The sequence below is a fragment of the Pempheris klunzingeri genome, chromosome 16, assembly GCF_042242105.1.
Source record: "Pempheris klunzingeri isolate RE-2024b chromosome 16, fPemKlu1.hap1, whole genome shotgun sequence".
Lineage (NCBI taxonomy): Eukaryota > Metazoa > Chordata > Actinopteri > Acropomatiformes > Pempheridae > Pempheris > Pempheris klunzingeri.
The window spans coordinates 10743009-10766757 of NC_092027.1; the positions used below are offsets into that span (position 1 = coordinate 10743009).

Consider the following 23749-nt stretch of genomic DNA (forward strand, 5'->3'; position numbering starts at 1 on the left):
CAAGTGTATTTTTATCTTCACAAAAAAATGAATGAAACGAAAACACTTTTTCACAATTTCTCTTTTGGGAATTTTTTTTGACAAAACTATTCCATCATGAACACATTTACTTCCTCTGCTTCAATCAGGCCATAGCAAGTGATTTCCAGCCTGAATGATTGGGTGGAGCATGAATTCAGGGTGGGGGACATCCACATTGTTGTTGTTGCCCGCCTTTGAGATAATTCCACGTTTTGCAGCGGAGCTGGTGGCTACAGGAAAACTGTTAAACAGAAAATCGACCTCCTCTATGAGACTCAGGTGAGATTTTCTTCTACATAGAGCTGTGAATGAATGTCTAGAAATTTGAAAGAGAGAAAAATGAATCAACAGCCCAATAAAAGAGCTTAAACAGGTAGATACAGAGTACATTTATTTTACTGTTTTATATCTGGCAGTAGTTACTCTAAAATAGATCTATTGTTGATAAGCAGTCTGGTAGATCTCTGTAACTTTAAAGAAACATTTTAAGAGTTTAGGGTTTGATTGTTTATTACATTGTTTAGAAATGAATGGAAACTTGAATTATTAATGCTATTAAAGAAATAAAATATATCCCTGAGCTACAGAATGAACAGCTTAAGATCAGGTTGTCTACAGATGATTTATACACATATTTGATTAAGAAATATAACCTCATAAATGCAGTATGTGTGAATTAATCAAACAATTCATTAATCATAAACAAATTTCAAATCCAGTTTCTACCCTGTAACCTTTCAATTTGCTCCCCTTTTGCTCACAAATACAGCAACTCCAGTGTTGATGTAGTTAAGCAGTTAAATTATTGGTCAATATTGGATTTGAAAATTGCCAAAAGACAGACTTATGACTTCCAAGAAATAAAAGAAATGGGCTAAATTGAATATTTCTTGCAAAACTTGTGAGTGAGGCGTGAACAAAAAGCTGTAGACGGACATTATCCTTGCGGTCAAAATGTTTTTTCAGACGCTAATCATATAAACTGTATAAAGGAATTTAGTTGTTTCACATTTCATCTAAAACTCCAATTTTCAAAAGAAGAAAAGAAAAATGCTCAGTCTGTTGACTGATAAACGTTTCTATTGTTTCTATTGACGTTATTAATACTTTGAATACTTGGTCACATTTAATTGTGTTTAACAATTAACAAAAGATTCTAATAGATTATGTAGTTGTGGATTATATAATGTACATATTACTTCACGATAATGACTCTGGAGGACTTTTTGACAGCGTTTTCCATTTCAAAGGGTGAATTTAGTTTACACGCTTCATCTTTTTATTCATGTTTTCTCCCTGAGAAGTTTGATTCTTTCAGATGTAAATTGGATTATCTACCTCTGTGGGTAACACTTTAGTGTAATTTGTTTATCTGACAAGGCTAATGTACTTATTTACTCAAACTGCAGCGCCTATTATGTAATAATCATTTCCTCTTTCCTTGCAGGGATAGATGACTGTCAGCTAATAAACAGACAGCCAGAACTTACATTTTTACTTCACTATTGACACAAGGAGAACAAGCGGAAACATCTCAGATAATAGCTGGACAACTTTAACCGTCAACAGGATTGCCTTCAGGGTCACAGCATGTCAAACACTGTCTCCAAGAGACTTGAGCTCTTCAACAGTATCCTGAGTGGATGCACTATGGGCCCACTTTGTAACAGCTCCCACCTAATTTTCCACAACAGGAGCATCGACAGCGGGCTGGAGGTTCTGGATGATGGGTCCCCCTGGCTCCGAATACTCATCTCTGTGGTGTACTTTGTTGTGGCCACTGCAGGAGTGTTGGGGAACTTGTTAGTGATGTTCCTGCTGTATTCTACTCACACCATCACCACAGGCACCATCAATTTCTTTGTGTTCAACTTAGCCTTGGCTCACTTGCTGTTCTCCCTGGCCTTGCCGTTTTGGGCCATAGACATTGCTCTGGACTACAGCTGGCCTTTTGGCTCGGCCACATGCAAGGCCGTGTCCTTACTCACGGGGCTCAATGTCTTTGCAAGCTGTTTTTTCCTGACAGCCATGAGCCTGATGCGGTACTGCTATGTGGCCACTGCTCTCAAACCCAGTGCCTCCCTGTGCAGTAGATCTTGCACTTCTCCTGTGGCCACAGTTTTTATCTGGGCTGGAGCGCTCATAGCAGCTGCCCCCCGAGCCATGTTTGCGGACCTGAGCCGTGTGGGCAGCGGCAATGACACAGCATGCCTGCTCCGTTTCCCAGATGGCACAGCCTGGCTGGGAATAAACCAGCTCCTGCGAGTGGTGCTGGGATTCCTGCTGCCTTACGCCACCATCATCCTGTCCTACCTGCTTCTGCTGCGCTTCCTCTGTCGCCACAAACTGAAGGGCAGCAGCACTCGGCGAAATGCCGGCATTTCAAAGTCTGTGGCAGTGGTGGTGCTTTCATTCTGCGCCTGCTGGTTCCCGTACAATATCCTAACACTTTGGGGGGTCTTGATCCAACTTGACATTGTTGATATCAGCCCTTCATTCTACTTGGCTCAAACATACTTCTTCCCTCTGGCCAACTGCTTGGCTTTCACCAGCAGCTGCTTCAACCCTGTCATCTATTGCCTGGTGAGAAAAGAATACCGCATAGCTCTGCACAATGTGCTCTTCAAGTTGAGCCTGGCCATTATGTCCAAGATGCCCTATGGCATTAATTCTCAGGAGGGGTCAGGCCCAGCTGGGCAGCTGGCCATTCCACTCCATAGCATGTACAGCCAGACAACCCAGACTGACACAAGGAGGTACACGCCTCTGTCCACACTGCCAACAGTGGTGTCCACCCTGTGAGGCCACAACACAATGATGGAATTCTTTACACCCATACTGAAGTTTTATCTAACAGTTAATAAACAGTTGTGTTTTGTTTTCATGGATTTGATCGTGATTGTGTTTCCTGTGAGGATGTACAGTGTATTTCAGATGTGCTGTGACACATACACTTTTGTGGGTCTTGTATTTTTCACTTGTGTCTGTCTGAATGGACTGCACAACGTGAGTCTTATTCAGTGAAAGAAAAGTTTCAAAACACATCCCTCCTATTTTTTTTTTCTTCTTCCCATTGTTGTATTACAACTTGAAATACTATACAATAGTCTACTGTTGTATGAAACGTATGTACAAATGTTTACTACTGCTCTTAGGGATAATTCATATTGCTGCAATGTTGGTCTGGATTGTGGTTGTCTTGTTTGGGTGTGAGCATATTTTTGTCCTTTGTTTGAAGTAAGAAATCAATAAATAAAATTATTCCTAAGCTGCATTTTTTGCTCCTCGCTGTGTTTTTGCATGTCAAACAGTCCCTTTACAACTTTGCACCATATAAATACGTAGTAAACATGCAATACTGCACACTGTTTACAGAAATAAGGCATCAAATTATATTATGTCAGTAGTATTGGACATCTTTAATTACTTAAAGACAAACAGCCTCAATCAAAACTCAATACATCAGATTATATGTTGTAGCTTCAAGAGCAACTGTGATTTCAGATGTTTAAGACTAAAGAAAAATAGAGCACCAACACAGAAGTAGTACAACAAAGGAGGAAACTCATGACTCAGATTTAAAGAACTTATGTCTACCTTCCTATTCAGTCCTTTAAAACATAAAGATCCTTAAATATTGTATCAGTTTTATTGCAACAGAAGAAATGGTCAAGACTGCAAAGTTTGACTGCAGAGTGCTGCAAACTCTTCCTTCTGTGATCTAAAAGCACCACAAGATGGTGGTGTTGTTCAGCTGAATGCGGCTCAAACAGAGCGCACACACATTTTGCATCCTTCAGATCTTTCTGCTAGAAATCCAATGCACCAGATTACCGGATTTGATTGCTCGAATCTTACTTTTATAGTCATACAGATTTAGTACAGTTTAAAAACCACAATTTATATCTTAATCATTCAGTAAGCTGTCTACTCACTGAAGGCATTTCCAAAAACTTGAATTTGGGTAACAAAATTAGCAACTTTCAGTCTTCAGCATTGGAGGAATCCTGAATCCTGACTAAGCACAAATACATTATAAGTCAAAACCACAGTGAAGTTAGGACCAGGGGGTTAACTGCTGGCTGACTCAGGGACCATCAATAAATTACTGTTTAACTAATGTAAAACTAAAAAAAATTATACTAAATTGAATCCATGCAACACCCTTAATTTGATTGGTAATGTGTAGATTCATTTATTTATTTATTTTATTTTGTATTCACAAATACAATAAAAGAAAGAATAATGGCATTTTGTTCAATAGCTTCCATCTAATGTGAGTCAGTACCAACCATTCATCTATTCGTTTGGTTTTAGTGCTGCTTCTACTTTTTTATTATTTTTATAGAAAATTTTTTAGTTACATGTACCAGAAATTATTACTACACAGGCCACAGAGGACATACTTCTTCATGTTGCTTTTCAGTGCTTCTTCATTTTTTTAATATTTTCATTGAGAATTAATGATTTTTTTCCCCCCTATGTATTATGCAATGCAGTGACTCCAAATCAATACCAAAATATATCACTACACTGGACAAAAAAGACACACGTCTTTATGTTGGGTTGCTTTTTGTATTGCATATAAATATTTGTATAGGAAATTCTTTTTTTCAATATCAAAATGTATGACTACACAGGCCACAGAGAACACACCTCTTTATAGTGGCTAGTCTGTAAAAATATTAATATGACATAGAAGCAGCACTAAAATCCAAAATACAGACAACTTAAAGAGGTGTTTCCAATGTGGCCTGTGTAATAATAATTTATGGTATTAATTTAATTTGGAGTCAGTGGGTCACATTACATAGGTTATTGAAAAGAAATGCCAAAGTTTTTTTTTTAATAATTCATTTATATAAAATGAATCACACATTAGCAATCAAAATAAGTCTGCAACATAAAATCAATTTAGTAAAATCTTTAATGATAATTTTCACTAGTATTTCTAAGTCAGCATGAAGGTATTGAGAAAACATTGTTTTTGTGTCAATTGAACAGTAATTTATTGACGGTCCCTAAATCGGCCTCCAGCAGTTAAGCTCAGAGGCTGGAAGCTGAGCTGAGCGACCCGCTGCCAACACTGGGGGGGTAAGCTGAGTAAGAAGATGCCTCTGGGTCCGGAGTGGTCTCGCCAGAGGAGTGTGACGGTGACTGAGAGGCTGTGAAAGTGATGCCTGCAGAGGGCAGTGTGTCAGGCAGGTGGTTGTCTGCAGTCCTCTGGCATCATGTAGGTTTCTGATGGAGAGCAGCTGACATCCTACTACGCCCTCAGCCCTTCAAATGGCATGAGAGCATCCTACACCAGGTTGTGATGAGTGACATGAGAGGAAGAGGAGGGGCAGGATTGTATCATCTCTTGATTATTTGTAGAAGAAAGAGCCGTGGAGGCTTGCAGAAGTCAATAATCATGTTGAGAGTGTTGAAATCAGGGGACTGAGCAGCAGGAAACATGTAGATAGACATGTGACAGATTGGGCCTGAGGCGAGGCCCACCTCGAGCTGGATGAGCTTGGTTTGCAGAGAGGATTGTGTTGAATATTAAGCTGAAACAGTAATTTTGCACATAAAAATAGAGCTGTCAATGTATTACAGGTCAATGTTACATTAATTGCTTTTTTCTTTTTGCCATTTTGGGGAAGCAGAACAAGCTGAAAACACAACATCTGGCATTGGAATTTGATGTGGTGAATGTGTTAGCAAGACTTGCACTTGACACCTCCTCCACCATGATTGACAGGCTGAGACACTGTTTCTATTAAGGACCTAAAAGACTGGATGAGAATTTATCACAAATAATATAAATACCTCATATGTGGGTATTTAGAAAAATATTCAATCCAAAGAGCATTTTATTCAGATGTTACTTAACGTCCAGTCGTCTCAGAATGTGATGGAAAGCCAGTGAAACATAAAACGAAAGTAACTTAACTATTCTTGCAAACACATTTTAAAGATGTAGCTAACTTTTTACTTAAAATAAAAGATCCTCAATTAGGGATTTATTAGTTTATTTAAATCACTCGGAAAAATCACCTGAAAAATCAATACATTCCCTTTGTTCAAACAAAACAAATCATATCAATCAAGTATACTTACACTAATAATAATAATTACAAGCGCAATCATACCTACAATAACTACCATTATAAATAAAACTACCAACATTAAACATCCACCATACAACATCAGGGGACTGGAGGGTATGGCTTATCCATGGGGCATGGCTTATTTCAAAAGAAATGTCAAGTAAATTAAGGTATTACATCCAGTAGGCCCAATTCAAGTCAGAAATCTCACCAACTATATATTTGTGACACAGTAGATCAATTGTGCAGAATAATAGCTGCCGAGAAAAATACTTTGTTTCATTCCAAAAGGCCATACATCCATTTAATAAACATAAATATGTTGATAGATGTTAAATACCCTTATTCAAAATATACAAGGTATCTCATTTCATTTATCAGGGCCTGCTTCAGCTGTAGCACAGCAGCAGTTATTCTCCCTTGGGTCAGCAAAGGTTCACACATCCTCTAACATGTGGTGATTCTGTAAACACAAAGCGCTCCTCCAGCAGTGACTTCAATAATATTCCTCACCAAGTTTTATTACACTGGAGCATTTGTCACGTTTTTCATTTGGACCAAGAAACTCGACTCTTGTTCCCTCTTCATGTAACAAATGATACAAGTGGAGGTGTAAATTAAACTATTTATACGGATGAGATGAGGGCCAGGGAACATCCAAAAATAAAAGCACAGTAGATGCCTCAGCACAGGCCTCTCATTTCATGTGCTTTTTTTTAAAAGTTGTTTTTAGTTTTAATGCTCACATGTCAGTATTTTTGCGTATTTGGCATTGAAGGTATCAAAAGTTCTTGTTGGAAATATGTGTGTTCCCTGTAACACCTGAGAGTCTGACGGATGCCTAGAACACAATCAATCTCACCCTGTGATTAAAAGGAGATTTGTGCGAATGAATAATGGTAACGGCACTTAAATACGATAGTTACAGGACAAAATTCAGAAATGTTCCTGCGATGGCAAAAGTTACACATAGGAAATCCTAAAATAGCAATGAAAAATCAACTAAAAATAAGCTTTGCATTTGGGTAGAAAGAAATGTCTAACTTTTTGTTGGCACGGTGTCTTAAATAAGTAGAGGTTGTCCAGCCACACGGATTAAAGTATCTCTCAGGTTGTGGTTTAAAGCAGAATATGAAGGATCCTTAATTCCAACAGAGAAGGGAGATGATTCCAGAGGTAGCACACTGTACCACTGCAGCTAATACAGAGAAAGTTTCAAGAATACATGGGCATATCATATATTTTCATGTCTTTATAAATATTTTCAGAGTATGGATTGCAGCTTCTCATAAAATGAAAACAGAAGTGCAGTATAACATTTCAAAATACTGTATTGCAATGCAGGCCAAATAAATAAACGCATATTCCAAAAGAAGATTACTTAAAACTGCAATCCAGTATTGTTGAAAGCACCACTGCTATTTTGGTTTCACAAACATAGGCGAGATATTTTAAGAGTTTGTCTTGCTGTTCCACAGAGGAGAAGTGTGCTATGCTGGGAAATTATTCAGCTCTCATCCCATGAACGCAGTCACACCATAGCACTGTAGTTTCTGGATTGCAGCATTAAGAGTTAATAATATAAGAATCTGTTTTTACCACAAGTTCAACATGCCTGAAGGCCTACCCTTGATTTGAATACATTTTACATATAAGAATAGATATACATTAAGCTATTTTATACATTTCTGGTAACATAAACATATAACTTTGTATTCATTGATATTTATCTTGAAAGAAAATGTCTTTTTAAAGGCAAGAGGTTAAGATAAATTATATCAACCATGAAATCTGTAATATAAATGATTCTGACTAACATACAGAGTTAACCAACACACTGCTTATTAATTCATCACCTGACTACAAAAAAAGAACATTTAATATACAAAGTTTACAAGTTTTTTTGTATTGGCATTGATATTTTTGGGCCCTGTGGCACAGACTGTAAGGCAGTCAAATCCTATGCACATATACTACATATCCCTGCTTTGAAACTCTTTATTGATCTGTTGTTTTCACTGTCTCTCCTCTTTCTGTTAGTATGTCTGTTCATTTCTCTCAGTACATCCATGTTGTATAATGCAAAAGGCTGAATGCCACCCTCTTCTGAAAAAAAAACGGAAGAGTCAGCAGGTTGGATTAAAAAAAGATGCTTTTCAATGAGAAAGCCATGTCAAAGTTTTTTTTTTTTGTACAGTAGAATAATATCTGACAACAAATTGACTTACTCGTCCTCGCATTTAAAAAGCACATGCAGAACTGTTGCACATCTATGCTTCAGAAACATTAAACACAACAGATGAGTAATTCACTACTTGCTATAATATGGTTTGTTTCCAGTTGCACATAATGTTTATAATCATAGTTATTAAAATGTCTTCATACAGCACTTTTCAAACCAGTGTTACAAAGTGCTGTACAACAAAACGTGAAAATAATGAAAATAATGAAAATGGCAGACCATTCGTTTTAGATTTTCCAGGTTGGTTAATCACCTCTGAGGCTAGGTTACTGTAGACTGGCTTCATACCAGAGCTCAGCTGTAACTGTCCATGAGAAAAGCATTCATTAGAAACTGTAGGCTAAAGATGAGCCCTGCTGTCGCTATCAGAAACGCAGCTGTCAGTGGAATCTGTCAGAAATGTCTGGTAGCATTATCTTTCTTAAAGACAATGTTGGATAGTTATTGTTTGTTTTCCCTAATGGGGGTAGGGGGAGACAGCCAGACCTCATTTACACCTGGAATTAGCATGAAATCTGTATTTCTATGTCCTATCCTCCAATCAGAATGTGATCAGTTCAGCCAGACCACATCTGTGGGGGGTCATTGTGATTGGATCTGAATCTGGAGTGAATCACATCCATACAGTGTGACTATATTCTTAAGACAAACATTCACCTGTTGATACGTCACCAAACTGATAATTCTTGGTAGCTTAAACTGCCAGCCAAAATCTAGCGTCAGTGGCTACAAAGTCTTGTTTTGCAAAGCATTTGGAAATGAATGACACCTGTCCATGGCATTGCTTCCTTTGGCATGGGATACGCCATGTTTGTTTGTCTGCTAGCCCTGCTAACTAACTTGCATATTGAGATCTGGAGAAAAAAAAAAATCACATCAGCGATTCTATGGAGAAATTGTTGATATTTAGCTAGTTACCATCTGCCAGATTCACTGTCCGTCTTGCTCCCACTACTGGGCTATAGTAGAATAGTGTTGTGTGGGTCAGTCCAAGCCCATTTATTTGTTTCCCATTTACAGACCCAGGGCGGAGTAAAAAAAAAAACGCTGAATGCAAAGGCCCATAGATCAGATGTTGTTATCCAGATGCAGATCACCAAGTGTAAATGGGGCCTTAGTCCCTAGATTGAGTCAAGCTCCAAAGTGCTATAATTCCCATAATGCATCTGACATTCTCGGTCAAACTCCACACCCCCAGTTTGTAATGCTGACTTTGTGTTATAAATTTGTCATAAAGCTCAAACTGAGATATTGTTTTCTCAGACTTGACAAAGCTCCTCCAGAGCCACAGAAGATATTATAAAACTGTTTTCAGAAGTACTCCTGTGCTGTGAAAAATTGGTGGAATACCCCTTTAAATTTCATGTTAGATCTTTATGTATATATTATGAAGCACTTTGTATCACTGTTTTGAAATGTCACATATTTTTATTATGATTAATATTATTACAAAGTGAACAAAACACATTATAATCTCAGATTATTTTTGTATTTTATTTTAAGTATTTCCATTATTAAAAAGATTTAGTAGCTTTAAGAAATACTTCTATACACTTAAAGTCAAGAAACTGGCTTTACACTGTGTGCCGAAGGTACATGTAGATTGTATTTTAAGCAATTAGTTGATTGTAGGAGTAGTTTGGCATCTATTCAGATGGGATGACTGTACTATAAAAGATGCAAAAATCATAATAACTGCCTTTTTAAGTGAAAATGCCTTTGCAGTGAGAATATGTTACTACGGGATTTAATCAAAATCAAATAGCAATATAGGTCTTTGCTTGGGCCCTGCACCGAGAATCAGAGATGGCAAATTATTTAACAACATGCTTGTTGTTTGTCACTGGTGTCACCATGAGGGGATATTGTGCTTGTAAAAGCCTTTTCTATGTTTTTCTGCAGCCACTTAAGTGAGAAGCGAGCGTGCTGCTTGCAGTGGGGGAAATCATGAATCCATCTTCATCCCCTGTGTTTGACACATATTTCCACACTTCTTCCAATTAAATAAAACTTGTCAGGTTCAGTATTGCCATTTGTGTGGCATTGGCTTATATTTCAGTCAAAACGTGCAGAAGATTGTCTGCACACATTGGTCCTCACACTAAACTGATTGTCAAGTTCTGGTACAGGCAAAGTTTGAATATGTGCAAAGTTTTTTAAGAACGTTGGGAGATGAAGCCTCCAGTGGTCCTGCTGGATCCACTGCAGAGCTTCTCTTCATGGGCGTTTGTAGGAGGATCTGGAGCTGATCGGTCTTCTTACACTCGAGTGACCATCATAACCTCTGGTCACTTGGGAATTGACAGTCAGGATCCCGGGTGGCCACCATAGCCGTGGCTGAAAGACTAAAGGGAGAGAAAACAGGTGAACTTATCTCCATTTACAGCTTAATGAGAGCACAAGTTTGCTGGAACAGTTAGTCCTTTTGAAAAATATGTTTATTTACTTTCTTTCTGAGAAAGAGAAGATCACTCTCCAAAGCACCTCTGCCTTGTCTGGACGGTAAACATGCTGCTGGTGCCATCAGTCAGTTAGCTTAGCTTGGCAGAAAGACTAAAAAAAGGGGAAACAGCTCGCCAAAGATAACAAAACTATCGTTTTGTTAGCATTTAACTTGTTATATCTCATTTGCTAAATCCATACAGAAAAACCAAAATAAGACAAAGATAATATAAAAAAAATAAATTGTCGTTTCACACTACAGTTGTGCTGTTTTTCTGCTATTTCCAGTCTTTGTGCTAAGCTAAGCAAATAGAAAGTGAATAGACGTATTTCCAAAAATACTGAACTACTCCTTTAAATTTGAATTCTGTTTTTTGTCTTTGGGAAAGAACTGTTCATACTCGCACATCGGAATTACCAAGACTCACCCAATCTGCATTTCTCAACACTTACTTGGACTATAATGGATAACTGAAGCATTCAATATCATGAGAGCTCTTTGATAGCTGTGACTGTAATTTGAGCCTAAAAGGATGGCTTGCAAACCACATTCTTCGGCACAGTTTATAGTGCAGTGACACATGATGACAAAGCAGGATTGGATGCCTATTCTCATCACGCGCTCGTATTTGTTTAAGAAGCCCGGTGTAAAAACTCAAAGCAGGCTGGGAGAAAGATTTCTATATATGGCGAGAGTTTTAAGACGCAATTTTGCCTATTTGAGAGCTGAAAGAAGGTATGTCAAGAATAGCAAATGTTTCTCCTGAGTTATTGCAGCGTACACACAGACACATAGACACACACACACACACACACACACACATACACATACGCACAGCCTCTTCACCTGCGTCACAATCCAGCCCACATGGTGCATTCACGAAGCTGAGCCCTAAAGAATTAATGTGACGCTGCTGGTGAGTCACAGTCAAGGTTATCTAATAATGAATGCATCTTGTGGTGTAATGACAATCTTTATGTGGTAAATAATATTCCATTTCAGTGTCAAAGACTTGCTATTCCTTCACAGAGACAAACCAGATTAACCTCTGCACATACGTTTAAGCTCCATCCAGCTCTTGATTTTTTTTCAGGACTGTTTTCATTGTCCCTTCAGCCGTGTGCAGTAAATGGTGAAATGCTATTTTAGATGTGACATAAATGCACTTTTGAAAGATGGGAGTAGGTGAAGTGTATGAAAGCTGCAAACTTTTCCTCTGCACTGGTTTTGGCAAATGCTCTGGTGATGCAAGAATGATGCAAACTGTTTGAGGACATGACTGGTTTAGCAAATAGGGATGATAAAAGACGCAGACACAGGCACAAACCTGGTCTGTGTGGATTCGAGGCTTAATATCAGGAATGGCACCCCCTCTCAGCTCATCTTCCACAGCCATGAGTCTGACAACAGGGAAATAGAAACAAACATACCGGTTGACAAAAGTAGAATTATGAAGCCGGCGTTCTTCGAATTTACGGTAAGATTATGTGGCCATATGATGATATTAAGGTCTTGACATGTTTCTGGAGTTGAATCTGAGCTGCCGTCAGAACAATTTGGGCAGTTTAAATTCAACTGTTCGAAAACCAAACTTGTTAAATGAGTGTATTCAAAGGAAATGTTTAATTTAACGGAAGGAGGCTTTCTACCAAATGAGATGAGATGTGAATTCTTATTACTGCAGTCTTTTAGAAATAAACTCAATGTGATGCACTACGCATTTCATTCATTCCATCATTCATTTTGTTCCGGTGCACATTTTCTTCAGGTGCAGGCGACTACAGTCAGAATTAGTGTGGCCCGGTTTCTTCTGTCCTTATAATCAAGTTACTGAAATAAAAGAGCACCAATCCATGTGAGTTTAAGACTTAACCTCAAGGAGTGTTTCATAGTGAGTTTGAGCCTAATGGGTACGATTTTCCGTATTAGTTGTGAAATTTAAATGAGCTGCATTTAAAGGAATAGTTTTGGAAATACACTTGTTTGCTTTCTTTCTGAGAGATGGATGAGAAGATCGATATCACTCTTAAGTGATAAAGGTAACTTCTGGAGTTTTTATCCACTGTTGGTGCTGAGTAGGTGCCTTGTTTGTTCCTATTTTGTGCTCTACTCACATGGGCACAATAGACATGTTTCCATCTAAATGTAGGGCAAAAGAAAATGTGAATTAATGTATGTTTTCATCCACTACTGTTATCTTAGGAGTCGGGTGCATTGAAATGAACAATTAGTGGTGTTCATTCTTGAGTCAGGTGCCATAATATCATTTGAGGATGTGCATTTCAAGCAAAAATACCATCAATATTCACTGTGAACTATCTGAGCACTCTTCTAATGCTGCCCCTCCCACCACTGCTGCTGCTGCTGCAGTCAGATGCAGCAGTGTAGCTGCTCAAACTACATTGTTGCTTTTACCAGACATTGAGTCGATCGCTGCCAAAGACATCTTGGAGAGGAGAGAGAGCTAGGATAAGAGCTAAGCTAACCTATCTTGTACCTAAGGCTGCTCCTAGCTTATGTCCTAATGTTTGTGGGAAGGTCGAGTGGATGAAATGGAAATCAGGCTGCCAAAGCAATGACAAGTCAGAGTCTGTGTGTGCCCACATCTTTACAGAGACCTGGATTCATCTCAGCGCCCTGGATCGAGCTCTTGCTCTTGCTGGGCTGGTAAAAACAACAAGACAATAGTCCCATAAACTTTAAACTAACTGATCTTTTTATCATTATAACTCAAATAATAAATAAACGAGACCTATCCCTAAAATCACGGCAGAACAAGAGAGCGCCACTGGATGATGTAATTAGGAGTGTTAGATTGGTATCTATACCCTCATTTAACTATCAGCAAGAAAGCAAATAAGCATATTGCCCAAAATGTTGAACTATTTTTTTAGTGGATATAGATGACGTAATGCACTGGAAAACTTAAAATTTTACATAATCATATTTTGTTGATCATATTTTGTGAAGGCCTTAAAGTTTAGTGAACATTTGACATCTCTTCTTCAGGCAGACCAAAAACATTTAGAAAACATTTGTAAAGTCGTTCACCACTCTTAACCACCCACACTTTGCATGAATGCTCCCTGTAGTCGAGCTCAGTTACTTTTATGAATTGCTTTGTTGTGGCACTCAAATATTTGCTTCTATGAGAAATCCATAACTTGCTATACTTTCAACGGCGTCAGTTGTTCCAGGATGAACTGTCACTGCCTGACCAGGTCACAGAAATGTGAGTAGAAGCAGACTGTCTCCACGGTAAATGCACCATTTCTGTTTCATCACACTTCACTATAGAGCTGGATATAATCATCATATAGGGCATACAGTGTAAAAATATCATGAAAGCTTTACTGAAGAGCCTATTTTATGATTATTATCTATTAACTTGGTATCACTTGTGTGTGACAAATTGGTCTAATAGGGAAAGCCAAGCAATAACAGACAGAGCCTCATTTCTGCCAGCTGTAGTTCAACCAGAACATTAATCACCTGTTGATGATGCCTTTGATTTGAGAATCCTTCTCCAGTTGCTGCTGCTTTAGCCGGCGCTCACTGTCTTCCAGGCGGTTCTGATACTGCTGCAGGATCTTGCTTGTCTGCTGTTCCTGCGACACAAGTCTCTGCTCGTATTCTTCAAGTTTGCGATGAGACATCTTCAGCCGCTCCTTCAAAGAATGTATCTCTTCCTCGTACTCTTTTACCTGAAATCAAAGGAAATTCCATTCACCTGTGTTGTAACTGGTGCTCAGAAATATCCCTGAATGACTGACTCGGCACTTTAGCAGAGTTCTCTTTATGCTGAGCAGCAAGTGGTTTAAATGTGCAGACAAAGCCGGCGTGGAAGTTTGGTTCAAATGTGTCCAAATTTCAATGCTATGAAATAAGCATCAGTGCAGATATGTTTTTATTAAAGGCAAGTGTGGGAGTTGTTCATCATAGCAAATGCACAACAGCTACCACAATGCACTGCACGTATGATTCTGGCAAAACTCAACTGATACATAGTTTTATATGAATTGTAGTAAAAGGCTTGTAAAGAATTTGCGATGCACTGTCCAAAGTGACATTAGCTATCATGTGATTGGCTACTCATTCATGTGGTAATTTAAGCAGCTCTGTGAAAATACATGTGTTTTCAGGCTAAATAATGAAGTTGGGCTCCAATGAGCAAGAGTCTTCAGTTCCAGGTCAGAGGTAAGAGACAAACAGAAAACTGAGTCAATAGAGGCCATGGGACACTGGATCAGTAAACTGCACTGGAAGTTCATGTGCATCAGACTAACTGATGTTGGTGTGGTCTGTTTGAAATCAACACGCACCCCTTCTGAAAAAAACTGAACTGAACTTTATACTATCATGTAATACTTCTATTATTTGGCCTGATTCATGTTCATCTGATTTAGATTTTTATCTCTGCTTTCACTGCAATTGAGTTTTTAAAAAGAGGTTAAAAAAAAAGTGCTAACCCTCTCTAGTCGTGACTCATCCATGCTCTTGGAGTACTCTTTCAGCTGGCCCTCACGGTCCGGCCGCAGGCTCTCGATGTCAGCAGAGAGATGTGGCATGTTGGACACCCAGGCGACTGTCCGTTCATTGAGGGCCGGGGTGGTCAAGGTCGACTGAAACCATAGCACAGGTCGGTCATGTTTTTAAATTCATGTCTTCATAATAGAAATGCCTTGATATTTTACCCTTGCTGAAATTAATTTTCAGATAAAATGAAATATCTTTAGGTGGCCTGACATGTTATTGTAATGGCATGCTGTATAAATTGAGTAGATAAGTTATAAATATTTTTCCTATGCAGTTTAGGAACTCCATTTTAGATCAAAAGGACTGTGGTGAGACTGACCTGTTTATTGCCTGGTTTGAGCAGATGCTGCTGTGGCGGCTGCAGTTGTGACTTCTTGGTGTTTTTTGTGGGCGTGTCTGTAGACCCCTCTGCAGCTGCTGACGGGACCTGGTTCTCTTTGGCGGAGCTCGTCTGGTACGGGAGCCCGGGAGCTGGACTGTCTGTCACCGTCAGCTGTGCATCCTGTTGTTGCTGCTGTGTGTGCTGCTGCTGCTGCTGCGTCTGCTGATGCTGCTGCGGCTGCTGCTGAGTTTGGCGCTGTTTCGGCTGACTGCCGCTGTAGTTTGTGTCAGAAGAGTCGAGGAGGAGGTTCCTGCTCTGCGGGCGCACCTTTGGAGGTGTGGCGGTGGCTGGAGTGTTAATGGACCTCTGTGACTTGAGGTGCTGCGGCGGGGCGATGGATGTCTGGCGGACAGGGTGAACTGTAGTTGGTGGGGTCGCCAAAGAAGCCGGGGTGCCTGTCCCAGTGGGCGTCTGAGAAGCGACTCCCATCAGGTGCTGCTGCTGGAGAGACTCCTGAGAGTGGAGAGACACACAAAAGACATTCTCAAGAAAATTTACTATGTAAAACACAGAACAAAACATATTCAACTTTGATTCCCCCAGGGGATAAAAATGCAATAGCAGACGGCAGGGCACTGCCTACCTCAGACAGATTTGACCCAGGGACACCAAGATGAATGAAAGAACGACATTCACTGCATTATTTTTGTTTCTTTTTATCAGATTGGCTCTTTTCTGCAAACAAAAACTTATGCCATCTGAATCATAATTACAAAAAACCCTGCACACCCAGCGACTTGTGTGAATCGACAGAAAGAGATGATGGATGAAAGGCAACACCAAGGCAATTTAGAGTGCTTTGATAAGATATAAAAAAGGTGAACATAAAAGTAGAACTTAAAAGGAGTAAACATAAGAATAATAATTCCCATCTATTTTCTGTACAGTGCAAAATATGGATGCAATAGCAAACAGGTACGTTTTGAGCCTTGTTTTTTTGTTTGTTCCTGATTTTGTGCACAAAAACTGAATGCTGATGTTTTGTTTTGACTCTGGGGACATTCAGGAGACCTGTCCCAGTGGACCTGGGATGTCTACACAGCCAGTTTTGACGCATGGATGTGCGGATACAGCATTGTCCTGACACACCATCTGTATTAATAAACAGGACGCTGGTTTCGTGTGTTCCATTAAGGCCCACGCAGCCGGGACAGAAATAGCTCAGAAATGCATGACTGTATCATTAAACACTTTAATTGTACTCAGACATGCGATAGTAAACTTATCAGTGTGACAGATCAGCAGCCCCTGAGTACACCATCATGTCATAAAGCCAAAAAAATCATTTCAGATTTATGTTTCATTAAAAGTTGTTCCAAAAGTACAAGAATCCTTCTGAACTCCATCAAAAAAGTGACAGCTTTAATTAAACTTTTTAAGTAGTGTGGGTTCCCTTGTGTTTTGAAACAAAGTTTGATACTAATCATACCTAAAACGCTCAAACTCAGGTTTCCAGTACAGACTCTCAGCAGTTCAACATCTAGGAGATCTCCTAGTGTACTGCAGAGAAGATCTGGTCTGCAGTGCACAGAGGAATAAAGTTATATATAATATAATGATGTGTAGTATCGACAGTCATGGCACTCTTTTCTGCCCTGTAGACCGACGGGTAGTTTTCAGCCCTGTTGAAACAAGGACACATTGTATGATTGATATCAAGCACCCTACACGGTGCAGCAGAGCAGACCAATGATCCCGCTTCAGTGTGCTGTCTGTATCGTAACAAGCGTCCCTCAAAAGTGCCCTAACATTACTGGTAGATTTGCATATTCTGCTGCTCATGAGAGGGCCATGTTGCATGCATTTCCTATTTTGTTGGGATCTGAGCTTTGTTCTGTAACCTTAGTATCAGTGAAAACAAAAGTATAAGCAAGATCTATTGAGCTGCAGGGGCTAATCTGAATACAGCAATTCATGCAGACATTTTTGTTTCTCAATCGAGGTGTTAAAAATCACACTAAGAATAAATGGCAAGGCTCTAGGTATGTTGCGCAATTTGGCTTCAAGCTTAGATAAAGACTAATCCAGATCTTTTTAAGAAAACAGAAAATAAATTGTTGGCTGTGACTGTCGTCACTGCAACATTTGTAGATCCAGTAGTGATAGTGATACTGTATTTGAAATCAATTTGAGTGATTTGTGTAGAAAAACATGAGGGACATAAGCCAGAAGATCCACAACGTATAAAAATGGAGTCAGTCCAAAAAAGGACAGAGCTTTCAGGTTTCTTTCAATGTTAGTGTGTAACTTTTACAACTTTTTAGTTCCTTAATCAAGGCAGCGTAGACTAGCAGCTAAACTTACAGTGAAAATATTCTAAATATAGCCTACACATAATATATATATTTTTTAAATTCTTTACATTTTTTTTTAGGTTTAGAAACACACTTTTCTGCCTGCATCTCCACGCTGAGGGCATGCTGTGCTTAATACACTAACTGTGGTTAAGTACCCAATACAACGTCACTTCAAATAGTCCAAACTATCCCTTTTAAGCTGAGGATATTACCACTGTATTCCAAAAAGCTACAGATGTGCAGACAGGTGCTCGTTTGTAAGACACTTGAAGCTAAAACTAATGCAGTCTAATACAAAACAATAAATCCTGCTTTCATGAGAGTTAAAATGTTCAGTTCTTGTTGAGACTGTTTTAAGGTGGTGCAGAGTCAACTGTATGATCATTTTGGAGGCTTTAGTTACATTATACACAGAGATTTTTCTATCATTTAGTCTACCACATATCGATATAAAATAAGGTGGACAAAATGATAGAAACGGCTGCCTTTATAATTCAATACAATTAAGTGGCAACTGATGTGACAGGTCTGACAGCCAAGCAAGCAACAACAATGGCAGCAACCAGCGCCATGCAATAAACAGACAAGAGGTGGTTCATTTTGGAGATTTAGAAAGTGACCTGAATTGTTTTAAACATTACAGATGGACAGAGAGATAGTTAGACGTCACTGCTACAGATACAAGCAAACAAAGCATAATGAGCAGCTGAAATAAATAGCACTCTGCAAACATTAAGCTAACAAGTTGTCCACCTGGTGGTGCTCTTTAAAATGCAATACCAGTCTGGTTATTCAGCTCCAGTTCAGTTTAAATATGGAGATAAATTTCTCTCACAGCTTATACACTTGGTAACGGGTAGAGAGATGTTCTGTGGTTTCGACTTAAGGTGGCGACTTAGTTATGCAAGGTGTTGGTGCAACATTACTCTTCATTGTACATTGCTTTTAATAAAACCCTAAATTATAGATTCCCATATCCAGAAGAATGACTGTAGTCATTTAATAGTCATGGTTTCTTTTATACTATGAGAGTATATAGTATATTATAACTTATAGATAAAATTGTACAGTTGCACCACACAGATCTCCTAGGTTTATTGAATATGTTTGGGAAATATAAGAACCGTTTAAGCAAAAAAAAAGGTTCTTCAAAAGCAAAATAGTGTATTATTACAGACATGAAAGTGTCTTTTGGTAATAGTGTGAAGATGAGTGAGAGATTCCTACCTGCACCTGCAGTGACAGCTGGTGCCAGGCGTAGTCATTGCTCTGATTCTGCCGGGTGAAATCATCACTGTAACTGTGTGAGTGGACAATGCTGGGCTGCACCAGACTGCTCTGTGACCGCAGGCCAGACAAGTCCTCGCTGCGGGAGAAAGCATTGTTGCCAAAGGCCGGCTGGTAGTCGTGGTGGCCATTCTCGGGTTCGGGGGCCAGCAGGAGAGGTGGGGGATGAGGCTGAGACTGGGCTGGGGAGTTCTGAGCGGCCAGATGGAATAGCGGGTTCTGGAAAGACAGGGGGAAGTGCATGGCCGCTGCTGCCTGCTGCTGCTGTTGGGAGATGGATTCAGTGGGCCCCCCTATGTGGCCCATCTGGCTCAGCCTCAAGCCGGAGCCCGCTGAGCCCGCTGGCATATGCCCTCCCATACGAAGAGGACCGCAGAGGTTCCCGAAGCTGTGGCCCAGGCCGGCGATGGAGGCTTGAGAGGAGGTGAGCATGTCTCCCACGGAATTCAGATTGGAAATGCTGTTCATACGAGAGTCCTGGAGGTCCATCATGGACACACTTTTATTCACACTGTGGACCTAAGAGAAACGACAAAAGCAGTGTTCATGACGAAGAAAATGCACACACATTTACATTTTACTCCATTTCTAAGTGTGCAGTAGATGTTTTTTTATTGTTACATTTAATTTAAACACATTTAGCTGCCAGTTATATTGTGCCTTTAGACAGCTGAATGTATTCATACAGTTCTGCTAGACCAAACCTTTACTTTTGTCAATATTGTTTCATTCCATTTTAGCTTGTCTTCTATGATCTTTTTTTAAACACACATTTATGTCTTTTTTATTGCCTTGTTGTTTCAAACCATGTCTAAATGCCTTTTTACGTCTTACATAATATGCTATATGAATAATCCTGTCTTATTGGATTTTTTACTTAATGGCCACTTCATTTGAATCAAAATGTTGGTTTGGTTTAGTGCACAAAGACAACCAGGAGTGAGAGAACACTGACTTCATGCCATTTTTAGCCTTTAAATGTAATGGAGATGCTTGGAAAGTCTGCCATTACAACCAAAATTCCATCTGATCATTTGCAGCTCAATCATTATCCACTTTTGAAAGAAATCATCATTGAAATTTCATTATTACTGATTGGGTACTCCAAGTAAATCAGAAACAAAACGTGCTATCAAACTGAAGTGCTCCCCACAAGTTGATTATAGTGTAAAGCCACAATCATATCAGGGTCACATCATGTTGTTTTATTTTCTGATGTGCATGTGCTAGCAATATGTTTATGGTATTTTATAAGAACATATGTGCTCATACCTGCAGAGAAGGCTGCAGAATTAAGACATACATCAACACACATAGCCAAAGCAAAATTGACCATTAATATGTCAAATTTATATCGTACCTTTGGATCAGGTTCAGTAATGTCCGAGCTGCTCGTGCAGTATGCGGGGCTGGATCGAGCCAGTGGTGGGCGGGTCACATAGAACACTTCCCGCGACGAGCGAAGGTCTCGTTCCGCCTGACGCCTCATGTTCAGATTAGATGAGAGGGATTCGACGGCGGACACTCCCGTCGTTGGGGATGGCAGACGAGAGATGTCTATTGAACTGCAGGTACAGCAACAGAAAGAGATGATTGTTATTCTTGCTTTAACTTTGCATCTCACTTTTTATCTCACTTAATTTTAACAACGTGCAGGGGAGAGAAATAGACGAGTAAACACAGGACGGGTCAACCCAAACAAGGAATTTTGCTTTCTGTCCTTCCTATTGTTCTTGCAATATTTGTTGTTTTTTTTGTACCTTATGCCATTTATTAGACAGGAAGGAGAGCGGACAGAAAAGGAGGGGGAACGACATATAACTAAGGTCCACATCTGGACTCAGCGATCACACAGTCAGTGCCTTAAACCTGTGGTTCTCGACCATTTTTTTATGTACCCCCTTAATATGAGGCAATATCCCCATATAGTCCCTAATCAGTGCTCACATGGTTTTAGGTTCTGAGCAGTTCAACCAAAGAGTGAATGTTTAGAGTCATTTTTAGATGCCTGAAAGGATAAGGCAGTCTTTCAGAAAAAAATAGAGAAAAAACAGAAACTGCTGTGTGTATTTTACCAAAATAGTAAGGATATGGGATAGAATGGATAGAAAATGTACTCAAGCAAACTGTAACCTTAATTGTTTGAGGCTGGAGAATGTATTTTTATGAATTAAGTAATCAAGTAAAATAAAAACTAACTAGTCAACAAGCTGTCAACCATTTGTACTCACTTTGTATCCTATGTACCTCTCTATGAGAGTTTGTGGTATGCAAGAACTACGCGTTTTAATTATGTAATTACTGCATAATGAAACATGTTTAATCCCAGTGAGGAGAAGGTGTGACTCCATCCTGTTAGTCACTCGCAGCCTCACACCTCTGACAGTAGAGCTACAAGGAACGGCAGGTGTGTCGTTCCTTGTGCTGGTTTGAATTTCCAGATGTTTGATCTCCGTCCTCTTACACCTGCCTGCAGCAGATGTACAATATTCTCATTCAATTACATGTTTCCTGCTTCAGATTTTGTTCCAACAGACTAGTGCTTGGTGGGAGGAGACTTATAACAGCAAACACAAAATAACTGTGGTGATGTCCTCTGATATTACCCCTGTTTTTATCTTACTTAAAGAGAGCTCTTATTTAAACAGTTCGGCTGTAATGAGAACAACTGTCTCTTGACAATAGCAGAGTGCTGAAATGAAGTAAAAAACAGAAGAAAGAGGTTTGGGTAAGAGTCTGGGAACAGATGGTGCTAGCAATTAGTGATTGCTAAAATAATTAAAAAGCCTGAAGAGGTGCATTAGCATTATGGGCTCTTAGAAATATACCAGTGTTTTGTTTTGAGTTAATGAATTCTCAGTTATTGTTTGTTCTAGGCCTTTTTATATGTTATTGTTAATAACACCTATATGAAACTGCAATTCATCTGTTTATGTACAATAGATGCATTTATGACAATTCACATTGTCTTAATAAAGTCACAGCAGGGTTCAATCCTCTATGCTCTGGTTGACTGCCAAAATGGGAATTGGTAATGCTTTTACAGGACACACTTTCAGGAAATGCAAATCCAATTTCATGTGCAGAGATGACAACAAAAAATACATAATAAAAGGAAACCATGACAAGATACCTGTTTAAGTCACGCATCATAAGGCTTTGGAAGTCAGAGGACATGAGACGGTTGAAAGATGGCCGCGAGAAGAGTCTGTCCTTCGGCCGGTCTGGCTGGTGATTTGTAGGCATGTGGAGCTGCGGGTTCCTCAGGGCGACGCTGATGTCATTCAGCAGTCGTGGTAGGGGTCCAAGTTTCAGAATGGCATCCTAAAACATGGAAACGTTTTCAAAATCAAGAAAACCTAAAGCTTCCTTTGCTCACATGCTGTTACACTGGGGGTTCCCAACCTCTTTTTTAGGCACAATCAAAATATAATAGTAAAAATAGAGCTTGACAGGGAGACATAAGGAAAGGAAAGTGGATATTGGCAAGACGACACCAGTTATTAGTTATATTAATTATAGCATGGGACTCAATCATTTCTCTGTATCCGCAGATTACTGATCAGATTATTTTACAGATTTTTTTATCAGAACTGGGAGAGAAAAAAATGGATCGTGCGTCCCTAATAATATGTGTAATAATAAAACTATTATTATAATAATAAAACTATTATTCCTTTTTTTTTTTTATTATGCCCAGCAGCAAATGTTAAATGGCCGGGTTCTTGTCCGTGCCCCAGGGGTTGGAAAACTCTGCTGTACACATTATGATTCACTTACTCATTCATAAAATTGTCAAATTCAGAAAAAGCAGAAAATGTCTCCTATGAAACACAGAATACAGCTAACAAGCACACGACGTTACACATGCGTCAACCTGTGAGCCAGTTTATGGCTGAATGTAAAATATCTATAACTTAACTACAGTAGAATTTCAATGAATTAACACTGTGAGCATTTAAGTTAAATATTAAAGCACTAATTCCACCTCAGTTTTAATGGGATTCAAATAACATTCATCCTGAGTCTGATAGATAGAAACCTGCAGAACCTAAATTTCAGACTCTATGTATTCTTCAGTGAGAGAAAGAAATCATATTAAATGTTTAACGTTCCAGTTTGTGTTATTCCACCTACCTTGCTGAGCTGGCCCATGACTTCCCACAGTAAGCTGTGGAGCATGGACAGTTCTCTGCCGAGGTCAATGTAGCCCTCAAACCCTCCAGCGTTTCCTCCAGTGTCCATGTTGGAAATTTCATAGAGAAACTGCTGCATGGAGCCCCACTCCATCTCCAGGAACTCATTCATGAAATACATGTATTCCTCCTTGGGTCCAAATCTGCGGATACAGTAATGACAGGATGCATGAAGACGGAGAAGCAGACAGAAACATACAGTTCAGTGCAGTGTGGAAGTGGAAGGACTTAATGTTCAGACTGTGTCATATAT

At 39.3% G+C, this 23749-nt stretch overlaps 2 protein-coding genes across 2 annotated transcripts in view; one reads left to right on the forward strand and one right to left on the reverse strand.

Annotated features, from left to right (window-relative positions):
• The first annotated feature begins 209 nt into the window (after positions 1-209).
• Positions 210-3047, forward strand: LOC139215967 (relaxin-3 receptor 1-like). The gene is made up of 2 exons (XM_070847014.1): positions 210-300; positions 1469-3047. Exon 2 carries the CDS (start codon positions 1612-1614, stop codon positions 2821-2823), a length of 1212 nt encoding a protein of 403 aa, XP_070703115.1. The 5' UTR covers positions 210-300; positions 1469-1611; the 3' UTR covers positions 2824-3047.
• Positions 3048-10661: 7614 nt separating this feature from the next.
• LOC139215396 (ras/Rap GTPase-activating protein SynGAP-like) overlaps positions 10662-23749 on the reverse strand; it is a 33753-nt gene continuing 20665 nt past the window's right edge. The window contains 9 exon segments of the mRNA XM_070846349.1: positions 10662-10700; positions 12126-12198; positions 14291-14502; positions 15268-15420; positions 15618-16169; positions 19241-19819; positions 20661-20865; positions 22434-22624; positions 23438-23639. Of these exon segments, the coding sequence (XP_070702450.1) occupies positions 10662-10700; positions 12126-12198; positions 14291-14502; positions 15268-15420; positions 15618-16169; positions 19241-19819; positions 20661-20865; positions 22434-22624; positions 23438-23639 (2206 nt within the window).